General features: G+C 41.1%; 3 protein-coding genes across 5 annotated transcripts in view; 2 read left to right on the top strand and 1 right to left on the bottom strand.

Annotated features, from left to right (window-relative positions):
- The first annotated feature begins 233 nt into the window (after positions 1 to 233).
- LOC135528178 (UPF0688 protein C1orf174 homolog) lies at positions 234 to 3,607 on the top strand. 3 transcript variants are annotated; one of them, XM_064957077.1, is made up of 5 exons: positions 234 to 567; positions 851 to 943; positions 1,143 to 1,250; positions 1,699 to 2,070; positions 3,116 to 3,607. In XM_064957077.1, exons 2-5 carry the CDS (start codon positions 851 to 853, stop codon positions 3,233 to 3,235), a joined length of 693 nt encoding a protein of 230 aa, XP_064813149.1. In that variant the 5' UTR covers positions 234 to 567; the 3' UTR covers positions 3,236 to 3,607. The 3 variants fall into 3 exon arrangements, with proteins under 3 accessions (XP_064813149.1, XP_064813150.1, XP_064813151.1); XM_064957078.1 differs by lacking the exon at positions 1,143 to 1,250 and having other exon boundaries at positions 239 to 567; XM_064957079.1 differs by lacking the exon at positions 234 to 567 and having other exon boundaries at positions 891 to 943; positions 1,171 to 1,250.
- Positions 3,608 to 3,741: 134 nt separating this feature from the next.
- dffb (DNA fragmentation factor, beta polypeptide (caspase-activated DNase)) lies at positions 3,742 to 9,588 on the bottom strand. Its single transcript, XM_064957076.1, has 7 exons — positions 9,393 to 9,588; positions 9,116 to 9,242; positions 8,481 to 8,666; positions 8,248 to 8,327; positions 5,010 to 5,183; positions 4,807 to 4,907; positions 3,742 to 4,647 (listed from the first exon to the last, which is right to left on the bottom strand). The coding sequence occupies exons 1-7, from the start codon at positions 9,513 to 9,515 to the stop codon at positions 4,446 to 4,448; spliced, it is 993 nt and encodes a 330-aa protein (XP_064813148.1). The 5' UTR covers positions 9,516 to 9,588; the 3' UTR covers positions 3,742 to 4,445.
- Positions 9,589 to 10,749: 1,161 nt separating this feature from the next.
- LOC135528175 (nephrocystin-4-like) overlaps positions 10,750 to 27,286 on the top strand; it is a 203,596-nt gene continuing 187,059 nt past the window's right edge. The window contains exons 1-2 of the mRNA XM_064957075.1: positions 10,750 to 11,188; positions 11,375 to 11,536. Coding sequence (XP_064813147.1) covers positions 11,039 to 11,188; positions 11,375 to 11,536 — 312 coding nt within the window. The 5' untranslated portion in view covers positions 10,750 to 11,038. The remainder of the gene's footprint in view (positions 11,189 to 11,374; positions 11,537 to 27,286) is intronic.

Raw genomic sequence — 27,286 nt, 5'->3', positions numbered from 1 at the left:
GGCGGCAGCCTATCAGTAGGTGGCGGCAGCCTATCAGTAGGTGGCGGCAGCCTATCAGTAGGTGGCGGCAGATTATCAGTAGGTGGCGGCAGCCTATCAGTAGGTGGCGGCAGCCTATCAGTAGGTGGCGGCAGCCTATCAGTAGGTGGCGGCAGCCTATCAGTAGGTGGCAGCCTATGACTGAGATAATGTCGCAACTGGCCCCCTGTCAATTTTGATTTTGTGGCTGTGCTAACTAGTGGAAGCCAGAATATCACCTCAATCAGCATTGAGCCCGATGTAAGGTCGAGGTAACCCTACTGACGCATATGCTGTTTTGTTCTCCAAAACTGGAAACGGAAAATAAGTACTTGCACGTGACTTCTATACAGAAACATTTAGTCGGGTTCGGAAGCTGTCTCGGTTCACCACGGCGGCGCTTTATCAGAACCACGATTTTACAGTTTGCTGACTACCTGTATTTACAACACAATTACTGGATTTTATTAGCTAATTTGGTTACATCCACTGACTGAAAAAAGCGACTGTTTACAAGATTGCAAGCCAGCGACCGACATAGCTATCCAGGTAACGTTAAGCTTGTCAGAGTCAGCTTGTTACTAACGTTAAGTTAGCTAGTTAACCTCCCACAACAGTATTTATATTATGTTTAACACTTCGGGTAGTTATTTATTACATGCTTTCCATTGTCTTTGGGAATTGTTTAGTCTTTTATCAGCTAGTGGGGCAGTAACATCAGAGTTTAGTCTGCTAAAAGTGGGGCAGTAACAGTTGGTTAGCCAGCTAGAAGTGTTAGCTAATGTCCAGTTGTCCAACTGAGTTAACCACATGTGAGAACTCCTCATTTCAGATGCCGAGTCGAGTTCGCAACTTGAAACGGCGAAAGGGGATGTGCGCTGTTTCCTCAAGCAGGGTCCATCTCGAGGTAAAGAGTTCAGATAAGGTCGGTGAACGTTTAGTTCTTCTGCTTTCATTTTACATTATGGATTACGCAAGAGTGTAAAGTACTAAAGTAAAAATACTTTAAAGTACTACTTAGTTTTTTGGGGTATCCGTACTTTACTATGTAGTATTTTTACTTTACTACATTCCTAAAGAAAATAATGTACTTTTCTCTTCATATTTTCCCTGAAACCCAAAAGTACTCGTTACATTTTGAATGCTTAGCAGGACAGAAAATGGTCCAATTCAGTTTCCAAGAGAACATCCCTACTGCTTATGATCTGGCGGACTCACTAAACACATACTTTGTAAGTGGTGTCTGAGTGTTGGCATATGTCCCTGCCTATCCATACATAATAATAATAATAATACTAGTGGTCTGGGTTTCCTAATAAGGAATTAGAAATTATCCATACTTGTACTTTTGATATTTAAGTAGATTTTAGTAATTCAAATCAAACTTTGTCACGTGTTGAATACAACAAGTGTAGACCTTACTGTGAATGCTTACTTACAAGCCCTTAACCAACAGTGCAATTACATTTACTTTTGATACTGAAATATATTTACAACCAAATACTTTTACTCAAGTAGTATTTTACTGGGTAACTTTTATTTGAATCATTTTCTGTTAAGATATCTTTGCTTTTACACCAGTTTGACAGTTGGGTACTTTTTCCACCACTGGGATTGTCATTAATAGTGTCATGGAAGCCTGTTTATTATTTTTAATAAGTTGTTGTTTTGACTTTATAGAGTTCAGGGAAGAGGAGGCATGTTAAAAAAATGAAAATTGAAGACTCAAAAACAGAAATGCCCCTGAATGACTGGATGGTTGGTGGTTGTAGGGAGTCAACAACCATTTCTGAGAGGCTCAGCTGCGATGGTTGCGAGAGGCATGAAAAGACAAGTTGTGGAGCACCACCAGACCTGGAGGAATTGTGGGAGGGTAAAGAGAACGGTGTGCGATTGGAGTTGAATTACTGTCGAACAAACGGGTTGCCAGAGAAGACGGAGGATGACGAAACAGAAGAGGGTGTTGTGATTGACAAGAGCGTCTTCCTTGATGATGACAGTAACCAGGTTCTTCCTGTGGAAAAGTTCTTCGGAAACATGGAAGTTGTGCAGGTAAGATGAGATTTTATAACAAGTGTTAGGTGTGATAAACAAGATCCTGGTCTGATGTTTGGAGCACAATGGCTGCGTTTTACACAGGCAGCAAAAACATTTTTTTTTTAAATCTTCAAGAATGTGTCTTTTGACCAATCAGTACAGTGCAGGAAAGCTATTTTTTGGTGGGGAAAAGATCAGAATTGGGCTGCCTGTGTAAACGCAACCAGTAAAGGTTTCCATCCAACCTTTATTATGCGAGTAATTCTGCTTTCATGTGCTAGTCGGAACAAGAAGGCATGTGAGAAATTTCAGTTAACTGGTTGAATGCGGCACGTGTATCACTATAACAGGTTAGCAAGTTGGACATTTCCGAGTTTCCTATTTCCGACAAGCGCGTGAAAAAGTCACAACAGGCCTGATGGAAGCATTTGTCAGTAAACTTTCCAAATGTCGACAAAACTAAATACACTAGACACGTTGGGATCTTTTTGTCTGTAAAATGAATTGTGAGGAATGGCAGCAGAAACTCATGTGTTGTACCTACTCTGGTCTTGGCACATGAGCTCTAGCCAACAGCTCAGATCCAGTTGGGGTAAACTAGTCTATATGAGATTATTATGGATAAGGGAGAGAATATTTTTTATTTGTCAAGCATCGATCATGCCACCAGAATCCGAACCATCTATATTTATTGGAAAGGAGCATCAAGATCACTGCACTTTCATCACCTTGTGAAGTTCATAACTTATTTAATCTGTAGCCTAAAACTGCATGGTTTCCAGAGTTGTGGTGGGAGGATCACATACCATAACATTGTGACTCCCAAGTTTACTTCGATATGATAGTTATTCTATCAATAATTCCACGGCCAATTCTTGCATAATTAATTTTACTGACAAAGATCCCACCATGTCAAATAAACATTCTGTCTATTTATAAAATTGTACCAAAACGTTGTTTCCATCACAGCTGTGATTTTTTTTTTTTATATGATATGACTTTTTTCGCATAAAAACTGGATGGAAACATGGTTATTGACATGCTGTTATTTGCCTTGTAGGATTGTCCACGGAGATCTACGGCCACTTCGACCTTCAGCAGGAGGGAGCACAGGAGACGACAGTACTATGCCAAAGAGGACAGTGATGAAGAGGGCCACACAGAAATGCAGCAAGATTAAATAGTTGGCACTTAATTTACAGAAATAACTTATTCCTATCAATAGGATGGAATAAAACTTGTCCTTAAACGGCCTTAACAAGCCTAACGTCACAGTTGAGCCTGAAAGTGGATTCGTTCAACAGAACCAGGGTATCAAGTTAATGTTTTGCCAGCATATACCCTAAAGTTATACATCTTTGTATTAATATTTGCACTAACAAAACTTCGCTTTTCAATTATCTACACTGTATATTGTTTAAATGGTACAGGTTAAGTGCTCAGATTGTTCTATTTATATTGTATCTTTTACAATATTGTTACTGAATGCCTTATGTATGCACAATATTTGTAGTCATAGTTGCATTGCCAATACAATAACTTAAATGTTCAATTACCTGTGTCTGCTGTTTTGTATTGTGCTATTGAAACTAAGCAGAACTTTATCACATAATTATCTAATTACACTTACAGGCCATGGAGCTGCGCTCAAATCAGCTGTAATCATCAAATCCGCTTGACTCCAACAATAGTCAAACCTTTAATATTTCAACCCCCCACCCTATGCTTTTCTGGAGTTCAGAGGATTTGACAAATGTAATCAATATGGTAATGGCTCCACCGATAGGCTGGGTGGTAGTTTCACCATTTGCTTATACCAATCAAATCACCAGGGGTGCATTCAGTAGTACAGAACAATGTTAAGCATTTCATTTCAATGGAAGCAGTATTGTTCTGAGCAAATAGTTGAACGGTGTCATTATGGTGGCCCAGAGAGCGACTGTATGGTGTGTGCGACACATTTTGCCATTTGAAATGGTCACATCCATATTGATCAGGCCACACCCACCAAACGTGCCTCAAAGGCTATTGAAGACTGGTGTGCTCTGTATTGGGGGGAACGTGTTGTTCAGTACAAACTGACACGCGATGTAGCAAACGTTGAATCGAACGGAACATATCCGTGTGTAGGGCTTGGGACGATTTGCAATTGGTCCATTGACTATTACCCAAACAATAGCTCATGATGGAGTGCTTTAAAATCACTAGCACAAAATGATCAATAAATAAGCTGTTCTGATAGTAGCAGAAATGTTCCCTGCCCATAATTACATTTAGTTATTTACCGGTTATCATGCGTCTTGCACTTCATCCGTTAGCTAGTTAATAAAGAAATACAAAATTCAAGAATAAACAGTAGAAAAACATATACCCTTCACTTTAGAGAATCATTATCGTTTGCCCTGTTTGTAAATTTTCCTTTTGTCACAGAGCAAGTCATGGGCACCTTTCTTATGGCATACAATATGTACCAGCTTCAGATTCTCCCGAGTAAACAGCAGTTTGTAAAAATAGTCCAGGTTTATGTTGCTGCTCTTGTGTTTCTGCAGTGCTTCCACCAGGGTAGGAATGACTGTCCTCTTCTTTTCAATCCTGGGACAGAAACAGATTTCAGTCTAGATTTGATAAAACTTGTCCTTAAACGACCTTAACAATTGCAATTGATAATCAAGCAAGCTTTTTTGTTACTGTTTTCAAACAATTTTGAGTGTAACATTCTGAATATTTATAACCTTTATTCACTAAACCCACCTGTGGTCCAAGTTCCAGGTGCTAAAGAGAATCCTGCTCTCTCGGTTTCCATAGGGGTTGATTGAGTGAAGGGACTTGCATTGATCATGGTCAAAAGCACCCTGAGGAAAGGAGAGAGATGGGAAAGGACACAGGATGCTACTGAGCCAAACATAATCTGGTCCTGTTAGCTACCATTATAATATCTATGCTATCAATGTTACCTGACAGGAGAACCATCCTTCCTGGGTGCATAGTCGATTTTGTTCCTTTTCTTTCCTGTTGAAGTAGCAACCATTGTACTTGTCAGATTTCAGCTGCATCACTAAGCACTCTGCAGTCTTCTTGTATTCGTCCTTGAGTTTAGGTTTTTGGATGGTTTGAGCATAACTATGCACCTGTGAATAAGAGAATAAAGTCTGTCACGTATTCTTTCCTCAGAAAATAGGGCAGATTACAATTGACAGTATGTATGGAGTAGGCTTATGAGCTACGGCTTTTGAGGATCACTTCTTGACAGTACCAACCACTTTCAGCGTGAAACCAAAGCATCAGTAATATACAGTGACACCAGAAAGTATTCACACCCTTTTTCCCACATTGTGTTACACCCGGAATTTAAAATGGATTAAATTGAGATTGTTGCTGCCACGCTGAAGCTGAAATGTATTGAGTCAAGAATTCAAACCCTTTCTTTCGGAAAGCCTAAAGTTCAGGAGTAAAAATGTCCTTAAGTCACATGAGTTGCACGGACTGACTCTGTGCAATAAGTGTTTAACATGATTTTTGAACGACTGCCTCATCTCTGTACCCCACACGTAAAATGATCTAAGGTCCCTCAGTGGAGCAGTGAATTTCAAACAGATTAAACCACAAAGACCTGGGAGGTTTTCCAATGCCTCGAAAAGGGCACCTACTGGTAGATACAGTGCCTTGCAAAAGTATTCGGCCCCCTTGAACTTTGTGACCTTTTGCCACATTTCAGGCTTCAAACATAAAGATATAAAACTATTTTTTTTGTGAAGAATCAACAACAAGTGGGACACAATCATGAAGTAGAACGACATTAATTGGATATTTCAAACTTATTTCAAACTTTTTTAACAAATCAAAAACTGAAAAATTGGGCGAGCAAAATTATTCAGCCCCCTTAAGTTAATACCTTGTAGCGCCACCTTTTGCTGCGATTACAGCTGTAAGTCGCTTGGGGTATGTCTCTATCAGTTTTGCACATCGAGAGACTGACATTTTTCCCCATTCCTCCTTGCAAAACAGCTCGAGCTCAGTGAGGTTGGATGGAGAGCATTTGTGAACAGCAGTTTTCAGTTCTTTCCACAGATTCTCAATTGGATTCAGGTCTGGACTTTGACTTGGCCATTCTAACACCTGGATATGTTTATTTTTGAACCATTCTATTGTAGATTTTGCTTTATGTTTTGGATCATTGTCTTGTTGGAAGACAAATCTCCATCCCAGTCGCAGGTCTTTTGCAGACTCCATCAGGACCATTCTTCCAGAATGGTCCTGTATTTGGCTCCATCCATCTTCCCACCAATTTTAACCATCTTCCCTGTCCCTGCTGAAGAAAAGCAGGCCCAAACCATGATGCTGCCACCACCATGTTTGACAGTGGGTATAGGGTGTGTTCAGGGTGATGAGCTGTGTTGCTTTTACGCCAAACATAACGTTTTGCATTGTTGCCAAAAAGTTCAATTTTGGTTTCATCTGACCAGAGCACCTTCTTCCACATGTTTGGTGTGTCTCCCAGGTAGCTTGTGGCAAACTTTAAACAACACTTTTTATGGATATCTTTAAGAAATGGCTTTCTTCTTGCCACTCTTCCATAAAGGCCAGATTTGTGCAATATACGACTGATTGTTGTCCTATGGACAGAGTCTCCCACCTCAGCTGTAGATCTCTGCAGTTCATCCAGAGTGATCATGGGCCTCTTGGCTGCATCTCTGATCAGTCTTCTCCTTGTATGAGCTGAAAGTTTAGAGGGACGGCCAGGTCATGGTAGATTTGCAGTGGTCTGATACTCCTTCCATTTCAATAGTATCGCTTGCACAGTGCTCCTTGGGATGTTTAAAGCTTGGGAAATCTCTTTGTATCCAAATCCGGCTTTAAACTTCTTCACAACAGTATCTCGGACCTGCCTGGTGTGTTCCTTGTTCTTCATGATGCTCTCTGCGCTTTTAATGGACCTCTGAGACTATCACAGTGCAGGTGCATTTATACGGAGACTTGATTACACACAGGTGGATTGTATTTATCATCATTAGTCATTTAGGTCAACATTGGATCATTCAGAGATCCTCACTGAACTTCTGGAGAGAGTTTGCTGCACTGAAAGTAAAGGGGCTGAATAATTTTGCACGCCCAATTTTTCAGTTTTTGATTTGTTAAAAAAGTTTGAAATATCCAATAAATGTCGTTCCACTTCATGATTGTGTCCCACTTGTTGTTGATTCTTCACAAAAAAATACAGTTTTATATCTTTATGTTTGAAGCCTGAAATGTGGCAAAAGGTCGCAAAGTTCAAAGGGGCCGAATACTTTCGCAAGGCACTGTATATTTTGAAAGTAGACATTGAATATCCCATGAGCCAGAGTTTAATGGCATAGACAACTGAGGATGGATCAACAACATTGTAGTTACTCCACAATACTAACCTACATGACAGAGTGAAAAGGAAGCCTGTACAGAATAAAAAAATATTCCAAAACATGCAACAAGGCACCTAAGTAACACTGCAAAAAATGTGGCAAAACAATTTACTTTTTGTCCTGAATTCAAAGTGTTATATTTGGGGCAAATACAATACATTCTCCATATTTTCAAGCATGGTGGTGGCTGCATCATCTGGGTATGCTTGTAAGGACTGGGGAGTTTTTCAGGATAAAAAAAGAAATGGAGCTAAGCACAGGTAAAATCCTAGAGGAAAGCCTGGTTCAGTCTGCTTTCCACCAGACACTAGGAGATTTAAAAAAATCACCTTTCAGCAGGACAATAATGTAAAACACAAGGTCAATTTGCTAACCAAAAAGCCAAATGTTCCTGAGTGGCCGAGTTACAGTTTGTACTTAAATCTATGGCAAGACCTGAAAATGGTTTTCTAGCAATGATCAACAACCAACTTGACAGAGCTTGAAGAATTTTGAAAAGAACAATGAGCAAATGCTGCACAATCCATGTGTGGAATGCTCTTAAAGACTTGCCAGCTGGAATCGCTACCAAAGGTGCTTCTACAAAGTATTGACTTAGGGATGTGAATACTTATGTAAATTTGATATTTCTGTATTACATTTGCCAACATTTCTAAAAACATGTTTTCACTTTGTCATTATAGGGTATTGTGTGTAGATGTATAAAAAAAATATTTAATCAAATTTGAATTCAAGCTGTAACACAACGTGTAATAAGTCAAGTGGTATGAATACTTTGAAGGCACTGTAGCTTCACCTCCTTCATGTATCCACGAATCCTGTTCTCACAGTTGTACTTCATGTAGGCCGATTTGGTCTTAAATCTGTCATCAATTCCTGAAAGCCCAAAAATAGAACGGTATAACCGTAAAGAGACAGTTTGTTTCAGATTAAAAAATAAAAATGTCCTTGTTTTTCTCCATCTTTCTTTTGGCTGCCACATCGTTTCCTGCAGGATTTCTATCCATCCCAAGATTGAGGACTTGTTACCTTGGAACCAGTCTTCATCGTCTTCTCTGTTTTCAGCCTCAGAGCTGTCCTTCAAGTGCAGGAGCAGGTCCCCCAGGAGTCTGCGTCTCTTTGGAGACCGCTCGTTTGAGAGAAGCCCCTTAGCCGCATCAATCAGAAGATCTGAGTTCCTGTCGGTGTCCAGCAACCGGCCTATGTCGCAGACAACTGAAATAATCACAAATCATAAGTTATTTCAATTGGTTCACAGAACAGCCTCTGTTAACCTAAACATCTGAGTCATGGCACCCATGTAACCGACTGTATTTGAACCCCTGACAGCCTCACTGGCAAGTATCATTGGCAGGCATGGTTCGGCTACTCAATACATGAGCCTGGTTAACCGCTCTTCCTATGAGTGAAAGCAAGGCTATATTTCTATTTATTTACCAATGCATCCCTTTCAAATCAATCACCACAAGGGTATGCATATTTGTATAAGTGCATATTTAAGTTAGTATTGTTATCATTTATTTACCATGCACAGCTACATAAAGTAGGTCCTAAACCCTATTTGAATGTGCATTGTGCATGCCACATAGTCTGAGGTTGTTAGTTGGCTAGTTACTAAGTTTCTTTTTTTACAGTCTTTTAGTTACTTTTAATGTTTCACTCACAGCCGCTCCATCTCTCATCCATGGCAAGAAGGACAAGTACAGCATTGTCTGGAAGACTTCGGAAATAGTCCTCTGTCAATTCTGTTCCATCTTCATACAAGGAAATATGCGAACCGACGAGTGGAACCTAGAAGAAAATGATTCACATAATAATTTAAACAAAATAATGTAACTTTCATTATCGCCACTTCCTGGTTGCAAGTCTCGACCCGCTGTTATGGTCTGGAAGTAACAGTAGAATGTGCTAAACATAGCAAGCTACTGGACGAAATCATACCTGTAGAAGTTTACTTCCCTTTTTGAGAAGCTCTTTCAGACTTGTTGCAGCCACCCCATATTTTTTTGTTTCATTCAGGCTTCTTATTTTGACAACTTGTTTTTTTCTTTGAAGTCCAAACATTGCGCCTTTTCTTCTATGAAGACCAATGTGCAGAAACACACAAAGAAACGATGCATGCTGCCAGCTACAGGACAGGTTGGAAAATTATCCAATATACTGCCATCTAGCGTTTTAGAACTGCACGTACACACAGTTGACAGTCACTCAGCTGCTTCTAGAATATCCAGTAGCAGATGCAGATAAAAAGATGAAGAGGATCTCAATTGTTATAGTACTTATATTCTGTATGTCAGGGGCCTGATTTTATAGGTAACCGTATCCTATAGTATCCGTAGTTGTGGCTGCTTTGCGTGATGTATTGTTGTCTCTACCTTCTTGCCCTTTTTGCTGTTGTCTGTGCACAATAATGTTTGTTCCATGTTTTGTGCTGCTGCCATGTTGTGTTGCTACCATGTTGTGTTGTCATGTGTTGCTGCTTTGCTATGTTGTTGTCATAGGTGTCTCTTTATGTAGTGTTGTATCTCGTTGTGATGTGTGTTTTGTCCTATATTAAATAAAATAAAATAAAGAAATCCCAGTCCCTGTACCCGCAGGAGGCCTTTTGCCTTTTGGTAGGCCATCATTGTACATAAGAATTTGTTCTTAACTGACTTGCCTAGTTAAATAAAGATTCAATAAAACAGCTGGTGAGTGTGCTATGCAAGTTCTCCCCATTTCTCCTAGTGGTGGCATTGGCCAGTGTATTTTAACAGTCAATCCCTAGGAAGATAGAATATGATGTCCAAATTATTAGGATTTGTTATGGTCCTCCTCACCCTGACCACTACAGTATACACAAGGCTGTATTTAAATCCAAATGTAAATGGGTCTGTGGATGAGGATCGTTTTGCATAGAGAATATGCAATGTCCAACAGTATGTATCCTTCCCAAACCAGAGGGTGGCGATATGGACACGTGCTGGTCTCCCGCTCTCTTTAGTACATTTTGAACGAATAAGAAGAAAAGGCATAGCAACGTTAATATCACCGTAGTAACCGATGCCAAGTGACGGGAGAAACCAATTTAAAGGGAACATAGGGAAATAGAACAATTTCATTCAGGTCATTTGGTAATCCTGCATTTACATAATCAATTTTAAAATGAACATCTTTAATCTTTGAATATATCAGTCGATTTGATAAAATATATTTTTTTACTATTCGTACCTTCATTTATTTACCTTTTAAATCTTTACCCCCTTTTGAAAGTCAGCTTTTTTGCTTCCCCTGTTGCCAACATGCCTGGATAGCTAGGATTTCAAATAAGCGAGGGTAAACAGTGATTTTTATACAACTGCGCGACATTTTACTTGCTACAATTACAAGCATAGCTAGTTTGGGTAACAATCGTGTTTTCTGAGGTTTGAGAATAGTGCAAAGTTCGCTTTGGTATCTTAATGAACAAGTCCTAATGTTAGCTAACGTTACTTACTGATAGCAAACACACCAAACAAAACCCACTAACTAGCAAGCTAGGTGTTGTTGTTTTAGCTAAATATAGCTAGCGAAATTTGACTTTGCTGCAGACTCGAAATATCCTCTCAATGACCGACGACTGGAAGGGACTGTTTGAGAGAGGACGGGTGATTCCTCCACACAGCCAGACTGTTCGACTGGCACAGGACTCATCCCACACCCATTCTCAAGGCTTCCAAATCATCCTGAAGCATCTTGATGGACCTCACATTCAACAGGTAGGCCTACGCCTTATTTGCATAAACCTGGCATCCGAAGAGTTAGCTAGCTAATGCCATTCGCAAGTTTGATTCTAGCCCGGCCTGGTAGGTAGACAAACGTTAGTAGAGTTGCCAATGTTTAGCTAGGGACCCGTTTCTAATTGACTTCCAGTTACAAACATTTCTACTCCCCTCATCCCTTAGGAGAAGAAGGAAGGGGAGTCAGAAGGGAATCGAAAGAGGGAACCAGTCAAGTACCAGCTGAGTGTTTCCCTGTTTGATACCAGCCACCAGCACTTCTTCGGGAGAACGTTGAAGAGCTCACCCCAACAGATGAGTGGTGTCCACAGGGCAATGTTTAATGAGGTATACAACTGTTCTAGGGAAACACACAGTTAACATTGTCAACCACATTATCCTGAGTGGTTTTAGTATTATAAAGGAGCGGTTTACGCTGATACGCCCTGTTGACACTGCCTACTCCGTTGATACCTAAAGTCACTGGTCCTGTTTGAAGGCATCACATCTGTGATGCATTGTGAGCTAATTGTGACTTACTGATCTACAATACAAATAATAAGTAGTTATGTAAACATGCAAGGTGGTTTGTAGATCAGTCAGTCGGGAGTCGCCTGTAAAGCCCACAGTCTTTCAATGGCTTCAGCTTTATGTGTTGTGTTGTCTTGACAGGCTTAAGAGGCCAGACCCAGTGCCCTATTCAATCAACTCGAGGATACCGTTTTAAGTTGATTGAATGTTCTCGCTGGGAGATTTAAAAAAAACTTTCATAACGATAGGTGGCTCTGGATTTGCTGAGGTACAAGAAAGCCAATAATTTGCGTTGGATTTGATACCTTGTACTTAGACCGATGATAAGAAGCAAACAACAACAAGCGATTGCTGACTTCTCTGTGAATTACCAACAAAGCTGACTGCAGAACTGAAGGCAGTTGGGTAACATGTCAAAAAGTTAAATTTTTGCCTCATCTCTGGTACGAGAGCCTTAGTTTTTGAGCAGTTTGTAGTTGCCAATGGTTGTTTTTGGACAGGGCTAGAATGTCCAAGGAAAATGGAAGTGTCAAAAATGGCTTCCATTGGTCAGTATTTACACCAGTTATAAGGAGTTTGTTCAAGGGAGAGCTGGTCCACAATTAGCTGAATTGCTAATAAGAAACATTTTCACAACTTTAGAGAACGTTCCTTTAGGAGTCTCATGTCATTACCTAACATTTTGATAGGAAATGGAGAGGCTACCCTCTTCATGTGAAATGGAGAGGCTACCCTCACGTATCTGAAAATACATGATGAATTGATGTTTACTGAAAAGCATACAGTATGTTCTCTGAATATTCAACTCTGATGATAGAGCTAAATGTGGAATATTCGGAAATGTGTAGCTCAGACTAGGCTCTTCAAGAGGTGATGATATTAACACCAAATAGTTAAAATGTATTTAACAATCCCTTGAAAACGACAATGTTTTAGCAGAGCTGAGGGTCTCCTTGCCCCCCAGCAGCCAAATCGAACACTCTGTACCGTATTGTGATGTTTTATTGACAAGGACTGTTTCCAAGAGACCGTTCCCTTAATGTCAAACACAACTTACCCAGAACGTGTTTACCATGGTCTCAGAATATTCAATATCAATGTTCTAGACACGTTTCCTTGGAACGTTGCAAGAATATGCCAGTGTCCATTTTTCTGAGGGTTAGTAAAATATAGGTAATAATCAGAGAAATGAAAGGGGAGGCGGCCAAAGGAAGAATTGGCTTAGCGCGTGCTACGGGTGGGTGCTGCTATAGTGACCAGTGAGCTAAGGCGGGGCTTTATCTAGCAGAGACTTGTAGATGACCTGGAGCCAGTGGCGACGAGTATGAAGCGAGGGCCAGCCATCGAGAGCGTACAGGTCGCGGTGGTGGGTAGTATTTCGGGCTTTGGTGACAAAACGGATGGCACTGTGATAGACTGCATCCAATTTGTTGAGTAGAGTGTTGGAGGCTATTTTGTAAATGACATCGTCGAGAAGCGGTAGGATGGTCAGTTTTACGAGGGTATGTTTGGCAGCGTGAGTGAAGGATGCAATTTTAGATTGGAGATGCTTAATGTGAGTCTGGAAGGAGAGTTTACAGTCTAACCAGACACCTAGGTATTTGTAGTTGTCCACATATTCTAAGTCAGAACCGTCCAGAGTAGTGATGCTGGACGGGCGGGCAGGTGCGGGCAGAGATCGGTTGAAGAGCATGCATTTAGTTTTACTTGCATTTAAGAGCAGTTGGAGGCCACGGAAGGAGAGTTGTATGGCATTGACGCTCGTCTGGAGGATTGTTAACACAGTGTCCAACGAAGGGCCAGAGGTGTACAGTATGGTGTCGTCTGCTTAAGGAAAGTTGCTAGTTAGCATTAAACTTATCTTATAAAAAACAATCAATCAATCATAATCACTAGTTAACTACACATGGTTGATGATATTACTAGTTTATCTAGCGTGTCCTGCATTGCATATAATCGATGCGGTGCGTATCGTTGCTCCAATGTGTACCTAACCATAAACATCAATGCCTTTCTTAAAATCAATACACAGAAGTATATATTTTGAAACCTGCATATTTAGCGAAAAGAAATCCAGGTTAGCAGGCAATATTAACCAGGTGAAATTGTGTCACTTCTCTTGCGTTCATTGCACGCAGAGTCAGGGTATATGCAACAGTTTGGGCCGCCTAATTTGCCAGAATTTTATGTAATTATGACATAACATTGAAGGTTGTGCAATGTAACAGGAATATTTAGACTTAAGGATGCCACCCGTTAGTGAAATACGGAACCGTTCCGTATTTTATCTGAAAGAATAAACGTCTTGTTTTCGAGATGATAGTTTCCGCATTCGACCATATTAATGACCCAAGGCTCGTATTTCTGTGTGTTATTATGTTATAATTAAGTGTATGATTTGATAGAGCAGTCTGACTGAGCGATGGTAGGCAGCAGCAGGTTCGTAAGCATTCATTCAAACAGCACTTTCGTGCGTTTTGCCAGCAGCTCTTCGCTGTGCTTAAAGCATTGCACTGTTTATGACTTCAAGCCTATCAACTCCCGAGATTAGGCTGGTGTAACTGATGTGAAATGGCTAGCTAGTTAGTGGGGTGCGTGCTAATAGCGTTTCAAACGTCACTCGCTCTGAGACTTGGAGTGGTTGTTTCCCTTGCTCTGCATGGGTAATGATGCTTCGAGGGTGGCTGTTGTCGATGTGTTCCTGGTTCGAGCCCAGGTAGGAGCGAGGAGAGGGATGGAAGCTGTACTGTTACACTGGCAATACTAAAGTGCCTATAAGAAATCCAATAGTCAAAGGTTAATGAAATACAAATGGTATAGAGAGAAATAGTCCTATAATAACTTCAACCTAAAACTTCTTACCTGGGAATATTGAAGACTCATGTTAAAAGGAACCACCAGCTTTCATATGTTCTCATGTTCTGAGCAAGAAACGTTAGCTTTCTTACATGGCACATATTGCACTTTTACTTTCTTCTCCAACACTTTGTTTTTTTATTGATGTATTATATTAAGTTAATAGAAGTGTTCATTCAGTATTTTTGTAACTAGGCTACCCTGGGGCGGCAGGGTAGCCTAGTGGTTTGAGCATTGGACTAGTAGCCGGAAGGTTGTAAGTTCAACCCCCCGAGCTGACAAGGTACAAATCTATCGTTCTGCCCCTGAACAAGGCAGTTAACCCACTGTTCCTTGGCCATCATTGAAAATAAGAATGTGTTCTTAACTGACTTGCCTAGTTAAATAATGGTAGAATAAAAAAATTCCAAAGTAAAAAATCTGGCAGATTAATCAGTATCTGCTTTTTTTGGGTCCTCCAATAATCGGTATTGGGCGTTGAAAAATCATAACCGTTCGACCTCTAGTTAACAATCATGGGACCAAGGCTTTTACGGTTACAGAAGTCAACAAATGAGAGCACCTGGGTAGAAGGAGTGGAGCTAGGCACTGCAGGACCTAAATTAACCTCTACATCACCAGAGGAACAGAGAAGAAGTAGGATAAGGGTACAGCTAAAGGCTATAAGAACTGGTCGTCCAGTGCCCTGGGAACAGAGAATAAAAGGAGTAGATTTCTGGGCACGATAGCATAGATTCAAGGCATAATGTACAGACAAAGGTATGGTAGGAAGAGAGTACATTGGAGGTAAAGGCATTGAGTAATGAAGAGAGAGATATAGTCTCTAGATACGTTTAAACTAGGTGATGTCATCGCATATGTGGGAGGTGGAAAAACATGGTTGGTTAAGGCATATTGAGCAGGGCTATAGTCTATACAGTGAAATAAGTCAGTAATCACTAACCAGGACAGTAATGGACAAGGCATATTGATATTAGGGAGAGGCATGCGTAGCCAAGTGATTGTATGGGTCCAGTGAGTGGTTGGGCTGGATGGGGACACGGCGATTCAGACAGTTAGCAGGCCGGTCGTGAACACCGTGAAGGATCGGCGGTGTTCCGTGCCCCGTACCGGCAGTAGAAGGTGGTCCAGATATTGTAGCCAAGGAGTGGGCTTCAGGAGTAGCCCAGGAGCCCTAGCCCGGAGATGGGTCTAGCAAGGGCAAGCCCCAGGCTAGTTGTTGCTTGCTCCAGGATGGAAACGTTAGCCAGGAGTAGTCAACTCAGGTTGCGGTTAGCTAGCTGCCATGATCCAGATGAAAGGGTTCAGAGTTTGCGGTAGGAATCCGGGGATATGGAGAGAAAATAGGTCCGGTATGCTCTGGTTTGAAACGAGTTGTACGAATTGGCGAGAGCTTTCCGAGCTAAAGGTTAGCTGACTGATAGCTGATAGCTGGTAGCTAGTTGAGGTATTCCAGTTCGGAGGAAAATATAAATACTTTGGGGAAAAAAACATCCACACCACATTGGGTGAGGTGTGTTGCAGGAGAGTATTTTGAAGTTGATTTTTAGGTAAAATATAAAAAAGATTGCGAAGAGAAATATATATATACATGGGACAAGACAAAGACGTCTGATTGCTACGCCATCTTGGATTTAAGACTTAACGTTAAGCATACAGTAACATTCTAGATGATTCTGTGCTTCCAACTTTGATGCAACAATTTGGGGAAGGACCTTTCCTGTTTCAGCATGAGAATGCCCCCATGCACAGAGCGATGTCCATACAGAAATGGTTTCTCGAGATTGGTGTGGAAGAACTTGACTGGCCTGCACAGGGCCCTGACCTCAACCCCATCAAACGCCATTGGGATGAATTGGAACGCTGACTGCGAGCCTAATCGCCCAACATCAGTGCCCAACCTGATGTCCCCACAGCAATGTTCCAACATCTAGTGGAAAGCCTTCCCAGAAGAGTGGATGCTGTTATGGCAGCAAGGGGGGACCAACTCCATATTTATGCCCATGATTTTGAAATGAGATGTTCAACGAGCAGGTGTCCACATACACTACATGACCAAAAGTATCTCAAAATCATTGTCATGTGGTTAATCAAAATGATATCCAAATCTGAATTAAAATTATAAACCTAAAAAGTAACTTCCATTGCCAACTATGTGAAAATAGCCTACATAAAACCAACAAATAAAAAACATTGCAGCCTGCAGGTAGAAAATATCCTGATAAAAATAAATATCATATGAATTACATTGGCTAGGTTGGCCTCTCTGCAACTAACTTGAAGCATTGTATCAGCTATTAACTTGGGTCTGGCCTGAAGCTTGCATTAGCAAACTTGCAACATTGTATAACATTTTCTGGGCCCTCAAAGCTCGGGACAGACACAGCTGTAGGCTATTTGTGCAAGGGATAAGAAGTAATCAGGCAGGCCTGTTTTATGAATTTTCCACTGGATCAGGGCATTACATTTTTCTCTTTCATACTGAGTGGTAATCCTCAAGGGAGAGAGCTGGAAAGAGTTTTCAAATACATTAAGCAACTATTGTCATTCTCAATGGATGTAAAAACAGACTTTGTTTGCTTGCTGTTTGAGGTGAAGGAAAAATTACTTTGAGATGTTCAAAAGCGCATTAAGGTGGTGCGTTAAGCCAAAGAGAAATACTATCGGATCCCCAAATGGGCACATTTATTTGCCTATATTTGCACTTAGGCCAGGTAGCCTATAGGCCTACTTCTATGCATAATCAGGTGCGTGTTCTTGCTCAACATTGACATTTGCGCTCCAAACAAAAGACAATGACTAAATTGACAAAACTCATAAATGGAATGAGATAAACCAAAACTTGTTTCTCAGAAGCGTAGCATAGGTCGTGCACTCTGCAACCAACGTGTCCACTCAGACAATGAGAATGGTAAAATACTGGAATAATAATATATTTGATGCATTAACATAAATAAATAGCCTTGTTCAGGGGCAGAACGACCGATTTTTAACCTTGTCAGCTCGGGGAATCGAACTAGCTACTTTTCAGTTTCTGGCCCAATGCTCTAACCACTAGGCTACCTGTCGCCCCAAGTATAACCAAACAAATATTGTAGATTAGGAATTAATGGTAAATGAACTACTGGTGATATATGTAATGGGGAATTGATATACGCAAATAATTCATAAAATTAAGTTATAAGACAATGAATGTGCACAAATTGGCGGGAGAGGGCACACTGGAGAAAGACATCTTAGCCACACCCCCTTTCTTGTTGGACTGGTCCATCCCCTGTTCTCTGCAATGGATTAGTTCACTGAGATGGGTGTGAAATCAGACGGGTGTCTCGTGCCATCAAAAAGAATACATTTGCTACTGGTCGACAAAATGAAAATCTATGTCAATCAACACCCTATTGACCAAACAATCGACCCTTTGACTAAGTGCGGTCATCACTAGGCAACAGCAAGTCTATTGGCTCTTATTATTGAACATACTGAACTACTGGAAGCAGACAATGTAATACATACGCTACATGACCAAAAGTATGTGAAGACCTGCTCGTCAAACATCTCATTCCAAAATCATGGGTATTAATATAGAGTTGGTCCCCCCTTTGCTGCTATAATTACCTTGCATTTCACTGGCCTGCACAGAGGAACTTGACTGGCCTGCATCAAGGTCAGAGCTCTGTGCAGGCCAGTCAAGTTCTTCCACACCAATCTCGACAATCCATTTCTGTATGTAACTTGTTTTGGGCACGAGGGCATTGTCATGCTAAAACAGGAAAGGGCCTTCCCCAAACTGTTGCCACGAAGTTGGAAGCAGAGAATTTTCTAGAATGTCATTGTATGTTGTAGCGTTAAGATTTCCCTTCACTGGAACTAAGGGGCCAAGCCTGAACCATGAAAAACATCCCCAGATGATTATTCATCCTCCACCTAACTGTACAGTTGGCACTATGCATTGGGGCAGGTAGCGTTCTCCTGGCATCTGCCAAACCCAGATTCGCCCTGTCGGACTGCCAGATGGTGTAGCGTGATTCATCACTCCAGAGAACGTTTCCACTTCTCCAGAGTCCAATGGCGGCGAGCTTTACACCACTCCAGCTGACGCTTGGCATTGCGCATGGTGATCTTAGGCTTGTGTGCTGCTGTTCGGCCATGGAAACCCATTTCATGAAGCTTCCGACGAACAGTTCTTGTGTTGACGTTGCTTCCAGAGGCAGTTTGGAACTCAGTAGTGAGTGTTGCAAACGAGGACAGCACACTGCGGTCCCGTTCTGTGAGCTTGTGTGGCCTACCACTTCGCTGAGCAGTTGTTGCTCCTAGATGTTTTTCCTTCACAAAACAACACCTCCAGTTGACCGGCGCAGCTTTAACAGAGCAGAAATTTGACGAAGTAACTTGTTGGAAAGGTGAAAGTGCCACGTTGAAAGTCACTGAGCTCTTCAGTAAGGCCATTCTACTGCCAATATTTGTCTATGGAGATTGCATGGCTGTGTACTCGATTTTATACACCTGTCAGCAACGGGTGTAGCTGAAATAGCCAAATCCACTAATTTGAAGGGGTGTCCACATACTTTTGCAATATAGTGTCATTGTTTTACATTTGCCAAAATGAACATCTAAATATTCAACAACTACCATGGGTTGTCGGTATGACTCAGATAATGCATTTGGCTTCTGGACAACGACAGAAAGTTGATATAAAAACCAATATAACAGGAGAGAAACTTTTCTTTTTTTTGGTTGCTAGCTTAGCTGTTGTTGTTAGCTGCTGCATGTATGCTGCACCTCTCTGCCTCTCCCTCTGTGCTGCTGCTCCCTGTGCTACAGCCTGCATCTGCGTTGCCTAGCAACGAGTCTTCTCTGGTTTGCTCATGGCTCACTCTGACGAGAGACAGAGCCTTATCTGGTAGACTCTCACAGTGTTCCGGTTTTATGATAAAAATCTGACTCCAATGTCATTCCATGGAATTATGCAAATTTAACCTATAGACCAATAGGCATGAAACAGTTGCATACATTAGTTTTATTGACAAATGTCAATTAAAAAATAAGGTCCGCCAAGGCAAAAGCCTGTAAAAATGAATGTGTATGAATGTTGTAAGTGCAGAAATGGTTTGCTCAGTGGGAAATGAATATCCAACTAGTCAGTGACAACTGTGTGGCATTTAGAGTTTGACAGCAACTATGTGAGCTTATTACAGTATTATAGGCACTATGTCCTGGGATTTCCTGTGATCTTCTATGTAGAAGAACTCCTTAGCTTCTAACGAATTGTGTAGCTTGTGAGCATCACCGAGCAAAGAGTCTCAGCTTTTCATAGATGGCTTGTAATTGTTTGTAGCTCAATCCTTCATACATTTTTGTAAAAAGACCTGGCCCATGGCCCCTACAGGACCTGGCCCATGGCCCCTGCTTACTTACAAGCCCTTAACCAACAATGCAGTTTTATGAAAAGGTTTTACAAAAAAAATAGATAAGTAATAAAATTGAAAATAAAAGTATCAAATAATTAAACAGCAGCAGTAAAATAACAATAGCATGGCTATATACAGGGCGTACCTGTACAGGGTCGATGTGCAGTGGACTCTAACTCAGCCCCTGTTAATCACACTGTTTAAAGGGTTTAGAAATCCTTAATCACGCCGATGGGACTCATTGGGTTAATGTATTTATTCTGAGAACATGGCCACCATGTTCTGTGTATGTTTGGTGTGACATTGATGGAATATTCTCCTAACTCTCATTACTGGAGACATGAATGTTCTTGCAACGTCCTATGAAACGTGTCTAGAACATTATCCTCAATTACCTCGACGAACCGCTTCCACTGCACATCGACCCTGTACAGGTACGCCCTGTATATAGCCATGCTATTGTTATTTTACTGCTGCTGTTTAATTATTTGTTACTTTTATTTTCAATTTTATTACTTATCTATTTTTTTTTGGTAAAACGTTTTCATAAAACTGCATTGTTGGTTAAGGGCTTGTAAGTAAGCAGTTCACTTTAATCTACAGCTGTTATATTCAAGGCATGTGACAAATAACATTTGATTTGATCTTAAATTCGGAGAACATGGCAACCGTGTTCTGTGTTTTTTTTTTTGGTGTGACGTTGATGGAATATTCTCCTAACTCTCATTACTGGGCACATTAATGTTTTTGCCATGTACCATGAAACGTGTCGAGAACATTAATATTGGGTTTTCTGAGAACATGGTAACCACGTTCTGGGTATGTTTTAGTTTGACACGAAGGAAACGTTTTCCTAACTTTAATGCCAAAACATTCTAAATAGGTCCTCAGTGTTTTTTTGTTGTAACATATTGTAAAATGCTCCCCTAACTAAAGTAAAACTGGACACTCAAACGTCAAGTGAACATTACACGTGACATTACAAAAACGTTCTCCCCCTAGAATTGTTAGCTGGGTAACTGGGCTAGCTGTTGGCCAATGCTGTTTTGACTCAATATGCCATATGTATTTCACATTAGAACCCTCAGACGGCAAGCTATTAAGAATGTGACAATGTTTTAGCACTCAAATGTTTTTAATCTATTTGCTCTGCTGAAGGGCTATTTGACGACTGGGCCTGTGTTCCCCTTGCAAAAACCAATCTAGAAGTTTTGCTGGTGCCATCAACGTTTATGAGTAGCCCAACCTTTGTTAGGATTGAATAGCTGGCCTTATATGATGTTAACCCTGAAGGCATGTTCACAGACTGAATTTGTCAGCTGCTTGATAATAAAACTAAATAGTCGCTTGATAATAACACAATAATAAAAGTGATGTAAATAGATTTCTTCCCCAAGGTTGGGGTCAATTTAGGATGATGTGCTCATTCAATTGATGAGTTGAACGGCCATTTTCAGTTAATAAATTAAGCAAATTTTCAGTTAATCCTGATTTGAATCAAATTGAATTAACCCCATGCCTATTGTTCAAACACCAGTTAAGTGGCAGAAATACTGCATTCAACAGTCAGACACATACTTCTATAATTCCACCTTTCTTTTACATGCCTTGGTTTATGAATGTTTTGTTCATATTGTTCAAACATTTCAAGTCATGATGATAAGGAGCAAAAAACGTGCCACTTTAATGCAACAATTGTAAAATGCACTTTGAATGTTATTTGTTGAAATTTGGAATGACTTGAAAAAGGAAATCATTACTATGGATGTTGAGACATTTGTCAATAGATGCTCTGAAATAATTGACCATGTTTCAGAACTCCTGGTATATTAACCAAAGATATTGTAGGTTACTCTACTGCAAAAGGCATAGTTTAGGTCCACCTGAATGGTCAGAAACAATTAACAAATCGCATTTCAGATCCCATCAGCCCCAGACAGTCGTAACACATATCACATCCTATCAGGATTATAAAGTGGCCGAGGTCTGGTTGTTTCAGGCTGCAAGAGGCACTTTCATTTTCATTTGATTTGGGCTGCTGCACTGCATTCATGTTGGTGTTTATGAGTGGCAAATTGCTGTTTGATATCCAAATAAAGTCTCGGCATTCTAGCTGAGCAGCGGGGGAGCTCAGTGAAATTGCATAGGTCCTGTCAGCCATGATGGATTGGTTTTAATATCAGGCAAGGAGAATGACTCAAACAATCAGAGGGATTAAAGGCAGAAGGAAAAAGCTCCTATTAAATCTCTCCTCTCTGTCTCGCTCGCTCTTTCTCCAGACATATGTGAGGCGTTATCATCATGTCAATGAGGATGTTTATGGTGTTTATGGACACAGAATTGACTTAAAAGGAACTTTTAATCACAGAATAACTACTTTTATTTCAGTGTTTAACTTTCCATGTTTAGATTTGAGATGTAGACTATTGTTGCTTAATTGCCTATTCATGAGCAGAGAAAACAGAAATGTTTTGTTGAATGCTATCATTAAACGATTGTAGCGAACGTAAGGTTTGAAATTGCATTTGCAACCATAGAATACAATGATGCATACTGAGAGCTCCAAAAGTATTGGGACAGTGACACTCCCCCCCCCCCCCCCCTCCAATGACTGAGGTTAAAGTGGAGACTGTCAGCTTTCATTTGAGGATATTTTTTATCCATTTCTGGTGAACCGTTTCAAAATTACAACACTTTTTGTCATAGTCTCCCCATTTTAGGGGACCAAAAGTATTGGGACAAATTAATTTATGTGTATTAAAGTAGTCAAAAGTTTTAGTATTTGGCCACATATTCCTAGCACGCAATGATTACGTCAAGTGACTCTCTATAAACTTGTTGGATGCATTTGCTGTTTGTTTTGGTTGCGTTTCAGATCATTTTTGTGCCCAATAGAAATGAGTGGTAAATAATGTAGTGTGCCATTTTGGAGTCACTTTAATTGTAAATGAGAATAGAATGTTTCTTTACACTTCTACATGAATGTGGATGCCACCATGATTACAGATAATCCTGAATGAATCGGGAATAATGTCATACCCCCCAAGACATGCTAACCTCTCACCATTACAATAAAAGGGGAGGTTAGAATCTTTGTGGGGGTATGATATTTATACTTTAATTCATGATTATCTGGTTCCTCAAGTGTCCCAGTTATGTAAATAAGCTCCTTCACTCATTTTGTCTGTAGGCCTTGTTAATAGTACCTGTTGCGCTTATTGGTGAAACTTGACATTTTAAGTTGTTTTGGTGATATCAGAGATGCTGTATATGATGACAAGATGGTCTTGTCTCCGTCCTAACAATGGGAGGCAAAGGCTGGAAGGCAGAGGGTCTGCTTATCGCAGTATTCCCACGTGGACAGATTCTGATGGGTGTGGGCTCTCTCGCTTCGCCCCTTCCTCTGGTGATATTAACAGTTTTCATTCTCCACCTCAAGTAAGTTTGAGACTATCAGTTTTGGGCAGTAGATGGCACTGTTGTGCCATAGATGGCCTGAGAATTGAGCTCGGCTAATGGAGTTGGAAGCTCTGTTCCTTAGTTCATCCTCTCATTCTGATCACTCCATTTTATTCCATCTTTTTCCAAAAACAAGCACAATTCAATAGTGTAGAAATTGTACCTGGAAGGACGCACAGCTTTAATGCACTGTACTTTATGTTTGAGTGATATAGGAGTTTTTGTTCTGAACACACACCATTACATAGCTTCAAAACGGTACGTATTGAAAGGCAGTCACTGAGAACATTTGAACATCAGTGAGTAGAATAATTTTGTTTTTGCATTCGAGCTCTCAAAAGAGCACAGTGGTTTCTTAAGGAGAAATCCCCACTGAGCTTAGAGCACATACACAGGGTAGCCTGTGTAGAGCGTTGGACTAGTAACCGAAAGGTTGCAAGTTCGAATCCCCGAGCTGACAAGGTACAAATCTGTCGTTCTGCCCCTGAACAGGCAGTTAACCCACTGTTCCAAGGCCGTCATTGAAAATAAGAATTTGTTCTTAACTGACTTGCCTCGTAAAATAAAGAAATAATAGCAGATGTGCGGTAATGGTAGACATCATACATTTGTCCATTTAACTAAACTTAACCCCCGGACCAAAATGGATCAAATAAAACCAGTGCAACCAGTTGTCAAAAACAACCCAAATTCCTCACTTCCCAAGTTCTCGTCAACATGTTACATCCCTTTGTACTCTTCTCTCACCTCTGCTCTCCCCCAATCCATGCAGGACGACTGATCAAAGCACACACATCTGAAATTCCATATGATTTATGTACATCAAAAAGGGAACTGGTGGGACTTTGGGTTTCTCTGGTTAACTCCTCTTCTCCCTTTTTGACTGCTGTGCTCAAGAGAGATCCCACTTCAATTATACATGGAGCTGGTTGGGGCCTGTGCTTTGCCTGGCTGGGAGTGATCAATATTTCAGCTCCTGTGGGAGTAAACATCCCGTGGAGCAGCTGCTCCTTAAAGGCTTTCCACACTCCAGTGGCATGCTCCATAATCTACCGCTGTGTGACCACAGAGAGCATTTCAGACCCTGCCAGCGTCACCAGAGCAGCCAGGACAGAGGGGCGATGAGAGGAGAGGTCTTTCTCGCTCTTGTTTTGTACTCTCTCTCCCTCTCACTGACATACGTGCGTACACACACACACACAAACACAATGCATTGTGCTTGGCCCATTATTCTGCTATCACTCCCCAGGGGTCTGCTCTGACTGTGTGTGGGGATAAAGGGAGACCGCGAAATAGAGATGGAACAGGAACGAGTGAGATTCAGGAGGGAGAGAAGATGAGACTCCTCCTAGTACAGAGTGGCTTGGGGCTTTGACATGTAAATGTGCTCCCTTGGCTGAGTTGGAGAGGTGGCATTAGTAGCCCCTTCTTATCATTGTTTCCATGCCTCTCCAGAATGCATGCAGCAGCCTGTTGTCCCTGTCAAAGATTAAGAGGGCAGTTCTTTGCCGGGGACTAAAGTGTCAGGGCCGACCCGGTGACATATTGACACCGTCATATAATCACCTCATCCATGAGTATGAGATTCTGTCATTGTGACATAGCTGCGGACTTTTAAAGTCCTAGTTGTTGTTGTCTGGGAATGACAGCCAGCAGAGGAGATGTATGGGGCACAGGTGACAAGAACTTTGCTGATTAAGAGGACTTTACTAGGTTGCTTCAGTTTGTTTAAGGGAATATACTGTAGGCCTACCCCACCGGATTCATTTTTGGTCATGATTTTAATTTGCAATGATGTCCTTCATTTGTCAGACTATGTGGACAGCTCGGATGTCTCCTCGAGCACAACATGAAACAAAGATGATGAAAGTCGCTTTTAATTATATTGTCATCTCAAGGATGTGTGTGTGTGTGTGTGTGTGTGTGTGTGTGTGTGTATATATATATCTAGGTTTCTTCCTAGGCTTTGGCCTTTCTAGGGAGTTTTTCCTAGCCACCGTGCTTCTACACCTGTATCGCTTGCTGTTTGGGGTTTTAGGCTGGGTTTCTGTACAGTACTTTCAGATATCAGCTGATGTACGAAGGGCTATATAAATACATTTGATTTGATTTTGATTTGATTTGTATATGTGTGTACATACATACATACATACATACATACATACATGCATGCATGCATGCATGTGTCCTTTGAGTTACACGTGCCAGAACTCATGCTCTCCCAAATGAAGGTTAGCCATTTTTACAGTACATTAAACCCAGCCTTGCTCCTGATACTGGACCTAAAATGCATGATTGCTAGCAATTTACGGTCACTAATAGGGCAAGCAAGACATTAAATGAGGAGATGCAACTTAAAGCAAGGCAGTAATTATGAGGTATGGGTCACCTAGGAAATCATTTAGCAGCCACTGCTTGTTAACGATGTTCTTTTGACCCATCAACGCTTTAGATTCCTTCCCTAATGTAGCCTCTGATAAATAGATTTTGTTCCCATGTCTTGGGTTCAGTAGTGGTTACATGTGAGATAAGTAGGTCTAATGAACCTTTGTGTAATGCTTAAACACACAATTAAGAAATCTAATCACCATACCTGATGGTTGTACTAGTGACGGTAACATCAAACACAGCTGAGCACGTCTTAGTGCAGGATTTCATGCACCGAGTGACAAGTTCTTGTTTTATTCACTTTAACAAGCAGCCATAGGCACAGTCTCATGGCAGGAGGTTGCCTTGAGGTACAGTGTATTCGGACCCCTTGACTTTTTTCATATTTTGTTTTGTTACAGCCTTTATAATACAATTGATTTAAATAATATTTTTTCTTCATCCATCTACACACAATACCCCATAATGACAAAGCAAAAAAACAGGTAAAAGAAAAATTGAGCATCCTTGAGATTTTTCTACAACTTGCTTGGAGTCCACCTGTAAATTTAAATTAATTGGACATGATTTGGAAAGGCACACACCTGTCTATATAATGTCCCACATTTGACAGTGCATGTCAGAGCAAAAACCAAGCCATGAGGTCAAAGGAACTTTCCGTAGAGCTCTGGCAAAGGATTTCGAGGCACAGATCCGTGGAAGGGTACCAAAAAATGTCTGCATCATTGAAGGTCCCCAGGAACATAGTGGCCTCCATCAATCTTAAATGGAAGAAGTTTGTAACCACCAAAACTCTTCCTCGTGCTGGCCGCCCGGCCAACCTGAGCAATCGGAGGAGAAGGGCCTTGGTCATGGAGGTGACAAAGAATCCGATGGCCACTCTGACAAAGCTCCAGAGTTCCTCGGTGGAGATGGGTGGACCTTCCAGAAAGACAACCATTTCTGCAGCACTCCACAGTCAGGCCTTTATGGTGGAGTGGCCAGATGGAAGCCACTTCAAAGTAAAAAAGCACATTATAGCTTGCTTCTCTCGTGAGAATTATAAGTTCTATTGGCTAATGAAACCAAGATTGAATTTAGCCTGAATGCCAAGCTTCATGTCTGGAGGAAACCTGGCACCATCTCTACAGTGAAGCATGGTGGTGGCAGCATCATGCTGTTGGGATTTGTTTTCAGCAGCATGGACTGGGAGACTAGTCAGGATCGAGGGAAAGATGAATGGAGCAAAGTACAGAGAGATACTTGATGAAAACCTGTTCCAAAGCACTCAGGACCTCCGACTGGGGCGAAGGTTCACCTTCCAACAAGACAATGACCCTAAGAACACAGCCAAGAGAACGCAGAAGTGGCTTCGGGACAAGTCTCTGAATGTCCTTGAGTGGCCCAGCTAGAGCCCGGACTTGAACCCGATCGAACATCCCTGGAGAGACCTGACAGAGCTTGAGAGGATCTGCAG

The sequence above is a fragment of the Oncorhynchus masou genome, chromosome 33, assembly GCF_036934945.1.
Source record: "Oncorhynchus masou masou isolate Uvic2021 chromosome 33, UVic_Omas_1.1, whole genome shotgun sequence".
In the NCBI taxonomy this organism is placed as follows: Eukaryota; Metazoa; Chordata; class Actinopteri; order Salmoniformes; family Salmonidae; genus Oncorhynchus; species Oncorhynchus masou.
This window is presented reverse-complemented; position numbering and strand designations above follow the sequence as displayed.

Excerpts from the sequence above, each read along its gene's own strand:
- LOC135528178 (XM_064957077.1), top strand. The coding sequence starts at position 851 with ATGCCGAGTCGAGTTCGCAACTTGAAACGGCGAAAGGGGATGTGCGCT. Across the intron at positions 1,251-1,698 it reads ACTCACTAAACACATACTTT|AGTTCAGGGAAGAGGAGGCA; the intron begins GTAAGTGGTGTC and ends TTGACTTTATAG. Across the intron at positions 2,071-3,115 it reads GAAACATGGAAGTTGTGCAG|GATTGTCCACGGAGATCTAC; the intron begins GTAAGATGAGAT and ends TTTGCCTTGTAG.
- dffb (XM_064957076.1), bottom strand. The coding sequence starts at position 9,515 with ATGTTTGGACTTCAAAGAAAAAAACAAGTTGTCAAAATAAGAAGCCTG. Across the intron at positions 9,243-9,392 it reads AGGGAAGTAAACTTCTACAG|GTTCCACTCGTCGGTTCGCA; the intron begins GTATGATTTCGT and ends ATTTTCTTCTAG. Across the intron at positions 5,184-8,247 it reads TTCGTGGATACATGAAGGAG|GTGCATAGTTATGCTCAAAC; the intron begins GTGAAGCTACAG and ends TCTTATTCACAG.